This window comes from Cryptomeria japonica, chromosome 10, assembly GCF_030272615.1.
Source record: "Cryptomeria japonica chromosome 10, Sugi_1.0, whole genome shotgun sequence".
Taxonomy (NCBI): Eukaryota; Viridiplantae; Streptophyta; class Pinopsida; order Cupressales; family Cupressaceae; genus Cryptomeria; species Cryptomeria japonica.
The window spans coordinates 513,880,106-513,885,257 of record NC_081414.1 but is presented as its reverse complement, the minus strand read 5'-3'; the positions used below and the strand labels follow the sequence as shown (position 1 = coordinate 513,885,257).

The window sequence follows — 5,152 nt, the reverse complement described above, 5'->3', positions numbered from 1 at the left end:
GAGATAGTGGAGACCAGTAATGTGGTTCTGTAAATGCATGAGTCTTAGATATGGGCAATTTTAAAAAACCGAATGCAACCTAGAAAGCAGCATGTAATATTGTGAAGTGAATAATGAAATGCTATTAAAATAGATGCAAAGAACAGTAAAGAGTGTAGAGAAAGTTAAAAATACCTGGTAGAGTTGGATCGCTGTTTGATAAGGTTATCTTCTTTGTATGAGCATAGAAGAGAAGACCATAGCCAAAAATGGAAGATGTATTAAACGAGAAGGAAGCTGGAGGTGAAAGAGGCATGCAATGTCAGTGTTAATCTATGTAAAAATGTTTGTGAAAAGAAATGGAAATAAAACGTAGGATGAGGTGTACGCACAAGAGGTGGCATGAAAATTGTAATTAGTAATTTGTATTGATAACATTCATGTTGCAGAAAATGAATAAAATAAAGAGAAAAGAAATGAAAAGTGATGCAAATAAAACATGGAAAAGTTAGAAATGAAGAGTCTTTACCTTTGTAGTGTCTGTATGCTGTTCAAAATGCAAGCAATGCAGCAGGGTATATAGCATTCGAGAGAAGATGCATGTGATCCTGTAACAGTGCTTATGTCGCAGGAAAGATAACGAACAATATACCTTGCGAAACTGAAGGGAGAGCATAAATGCATTCGGGACAACTTTATTGTTGTAAAAGACCAGGGAGTTACCGATTTAGAAAAGCTAAATTATTAGGATAGCAATGATCGTAAAAAGAGAGAGTTGTTCATGAAATTGAGCAAGTAAAAGTGAGCTTGAATCGCTAAGAACGGACAGGCAGTGAATATAGAAAGGAATAGAAGATAAGTAGTGACAATAGAGGTTTGTATTTGATTACATATTGTGCTTTTGAGTTGGATTGTGTATATGTAGGAGGTGTAATCTGTTTCTATAGCTCCTGTTTGTAATAGCAGGTAGACAAGGTTAAAGATGGATAGTGGACCATTGTACAAGGTTATAGAGAAATTTGTTGGACCCAAATAAAACAGGAAGGAATGTACTTGCACTATTTGTAGAAGTTAAAATAATTGATACAACATCTCCAGAAGAAAAAAAGTTTGAAATTGTACATACCTAATTCTGCTCCAATGAAATGGAGTTGTAGAGGAGGAGAATAATGTTGTAACTGAGTGGCCCAATGCAGGAAAAATGGAATCATGGGCAGTTTGTATTAAATTGTTTCTTACTGGTGAGAAGAAGAGTGAATTAAAATTCATCAAACCAAAATGGACACCCTGATAGAAATAGATAGCTAAACCTTTTTTAGGGATGGAAGGGGAAAGTGGCTGGTGGAATCTTTAAATGTGAAATGTATAGGCAAAGAGAAGGCAACATACAACATTGTTGGAATACCTGACGATGAAAGGCAAAGCTTGAATGTTGATGTGTGTAGAAAGTGCAGGTGGAGGGAGGAAAGCTTTTAATGGGGGTGTGTGTTTGAACAACAAGCAATGGAAGAACACGCAAAATGGCACCTGCAAGAAAAGGAGTGATGTTATTTATCAAATGCATAGTAAAAATGAAGAGAGTGCAGGAAGTTAAAAGGTAATTGGTGGAGTGCAAGCGAAAGTGTTTATTGGCATACCTGATGTTGTTGTTGATTAGAGTGGATGATTGGGATGCAATGAAGAAATCTGATTGCATAGAGTGACCAATCTATTTTCTTCTTTCTTCCTAATAGTAGTATAAGCATTGCTTTGTAATTTTGAGTACCTTTCAAAAGTGAAAGGTGGATCAATTCTTAGATCTTGAAGTGATTTTACTCGTGAGATAGTAGTGAAGGTAAGCCCCTGTTTTTCAATCTTTCCAATATCTATTGTTGCCTTGTCCAAAGTGAGGCCTTGGGATTTGAGAATGGTTAGAGCCCAAGCCATTGCAAGGGGGAGCTGAGTGCGGCTACCTCGAGTAATAGGAGCAATAGGCACAAATTTTGGATTCGCATTGTCCCAAGGAGGTCCAGTATAATTTTTGAACTCAACAACTACGTACTTTGGCAAGTCAAGAGGTTTAGAATCTGTATCATAGACAATGGATTTGATTTGTCCTAATGAGCCATTGACCAAGCCAGCTTGTATCCAGAGATTAGCAATCAACATTACTCGTTCATTGAGCGAGAGGAGTATTTCTGAAGGGGAGTTGTTCATCATTATCATATGTAATGCTAGTTTGCCTTGGAACTTGGGCAAGACATCGTGCAACAGGCAAGTGCAATTGTTTTAACATTTTAGTATTGTGGTGTTTTGCTGATGCATTTGTGGCAAATAAATGAATTGAATAGTCAAATTGTTTGTTATCATCAACAGCTAGATCAGTGGAGGAGCGAGACATAAGAGCTTCCCAATCTGTTTGGAGTGGGTTGGCATTTCTAATGTTCTGCATGATTGCATGAAATTGTTGTTGTATATTTGAGGTGCCTTGTTGTCGGAAACTTGTATACAAGGTTACCACAGTTTGGAAAGAGCACCATAATGCTAGGGCTGTAGAATGTGATGCATACAAGGGCTTGTCCATGATAGGAGGCAGCTGGCCAATGTCACCTACAAGGATTACTGAGATACCTCCAAAGGGTTCGTGTTGCTAGTGAGGGAATGCTTGACGTAATCTGCTGTCAATTTTCGAAAGCAATTTAGGACCCAAAAAGCTCATCTCATCAATTAGAATATATTGTAATTGTTTGTATTGTTCTTGGAAGAACATTAAAGATTGGCCCGTCAAAGGCTGCATATCTCTAAGAGGGATGCGTAGGGTAGTGTGGATTGTTGTTGCTTGGATATTATATGCAGATACGCCGGTGGGGGCAAGTACAAGCAAAGGGTTGTGCTCTTGAATAGTGGAAAGGTTAAGTTCTTTTCTAATGCATTGTATCAAATATGATTTGTCGGTGCCTGCAGTGCCTTGTATAATCATGCGAAGAGGTGGGATGGTTTGGCGAGATTTGTAATGTGCAAGAATAAGGTCAAGTGCAAGTTTTTGTTTTGCTGCCAAAGGGAATGCATTAGTGGCAGAAGAAGGTGGTTGGAAAAGGGCAAGTTGACAATTTATTTTATTTGTGGAGATGAAGTGAACAACAGTAAGATGGAGTGGATTAGTGGGATGAGGTTCGGCCCAATCAAAGTTAATATCATAATCTCGTTTTCCTAACATTTGGAGATCATTGATGGTGATGTTGTTAGAAGCGCTCATTTGTGAAAGGTACTCCCATTCATACTGGTCTTCATTGTGTGAATGTAGAAAATCATTAGTATCAGAGTCTTCATCATTGTCTGTTGTGCATTCTTGTTCTACTCCATAAATATGCCAACGTGAGTAACCATCCATGTACAATAGCTTCCAATTTGCAATGATTTGGTTTGTTGATGCACCTATATCTATAGGAATATGACGAAAGGGTTTGTACAATAGCAACTCACTCCAACAATAGGCTTCAAAGTTGTCATCATCCTCATTTGGAGAGCTTTTAAATTGCGGGTAAACATTGACAATTGCTTGTTTTTGTAGTCTTTGCCATTTATGCTTCTTACGTTGGCCATTGTATGAAAATTGTTGTGCTGATTGTATTAGTGAGACTTTTTCCAATTCAATAGGCCTTTCCATATAAGCAGAAATATAAGATTTGCAGAGCTCAGCATTGTCATTTTGATTAGTAATACGGTGGAGGACCTTCTTGCTAACATTAAGGGAGACAAAATGACGGGAACAACTGATCAATGGTAGCTTTTGCAACATATGGCAAGTTTCTTGTGCACTGATATCTCGATCAGCAACTATACCCATCATGAATTTTTGGTATGCTAGCAAGATGGTATCTTGAGTATTAGTTGTAGCGACTATTTTCTTGAGCATGTCAACATAGCTTTCTAATTTTTGTTATGTTTTCGAAGCATATTTGGAGATATATTGCAGAACAACTATTTTGGAACAAACAGGCTGGCAATCAATATTTGCACACCATATTGCCAGCATAAGGGGGTTGTGAATATTTAAACGACTATCATTTCTGGCTGGTTGATAACATGGCTTGCGGTTAGCATCAATAATCAGCGTTGAAGAATGTTGCTCAGGCCAAGGTGCTTTGTATTGACAATGGAGGGCAAGGCCTTTTTTTTTCAAGCAAGTATGAACAGAGCATTTTGTATGCTGCTGAACAACATTGATGAGTTCTTCATAATCAGAGAAAGGGTTAGCAGATAGAATTTGGTTTGTATCAGACATGCATGGATCAAATAGTGAAACAGTGTGTAGTCTATTCTCTCAGGCAAGTTGGCTACGAGGATTCCATGATGTAACATATCTATCAAAAAAAGACTTAGCTGATTGTACATCATCATTGTTGGACGAGTCTATATCATCCATATTAGGTGCATTCGACAACCACAAAAAGCCATGTATATGTGCAGAGACACGATGTTGCCATTCATACCTGTACCAATGGTCTTTTGATTGGAAAACTTTGTCAATGATCTCCTCATGGAATATTGTGAATCTAAAATGCAAGAACAACGTTGTAACATGTGGATTGTGGACAATGTTTTCTATAAATGTTTTCTTTGTGGACTGGTGCTCTGAAGAGGGGGTGGCTGGAAATAATGTATGTAGTTCTGGCCATTTTGTATTAGCTGCACTTAATGTGAAGAACAATGTAGGTGCTCCCAGTTGGTGTACCATTGTAATGAGATCCCTGCACGATCTATTCCAATAAGCTCTAGTGCCTCGCAACAAAGCTGCAAAACACATTAATTGGTTTGGCAATTGATCAGAAGGTGTAGACTACAACTGTTCACGCAAAGCTTGCAACGTAGTTGGGAAGGAGTCTTCTAAGTTGGTGCGCAGGAAAACTGAAGTTGATTGTTGGGAACGGTGTCTCATTATTAGATTATAAAGATAATATCTAAACCTAACATGCTGCCCAAATCTTTGGTCGTGATATCTTATCATGTGTAGGGCATATTCATGCAAATGAATATGTTTTGTCCTTGGTTGTAGGGGTAGGGCAGATCCATTTGGAAATAAAGTTGGGAAAGCCACAGTGAACAAGCCTTTAGTGTTGTACTCATTAATGGGTGAGCAACTTATTTCAGGCAAGCTGCAACATTTTGGTCATCGTTATCTAGGTGCAACATC

At 38.2% G+C, this 5,152-nt stretch overlaps 1 protein-coding gene across 1 annotated transcript; it reads right to left on the bottom strand.

The window, feature by feature from the left end:
* Positions 1 to 2,608: 2,608 nt before the first annotated feature.
* Positions 2,609 to 3,805, bottom strand: LOC131079892 (uncharacterized). Its single transcript, XM_058017934.2, has one exon. The coding sequence runs from the start codon at positions 3,803 to 3,805 to the stop codon at positions 2,609 to 2,611; it is 1,197 nt and encodes a 398-aa protein (XP_057873917.2).
* Positions 3,806 to 5,152: the final 1,347 nt, after the last annotated feature.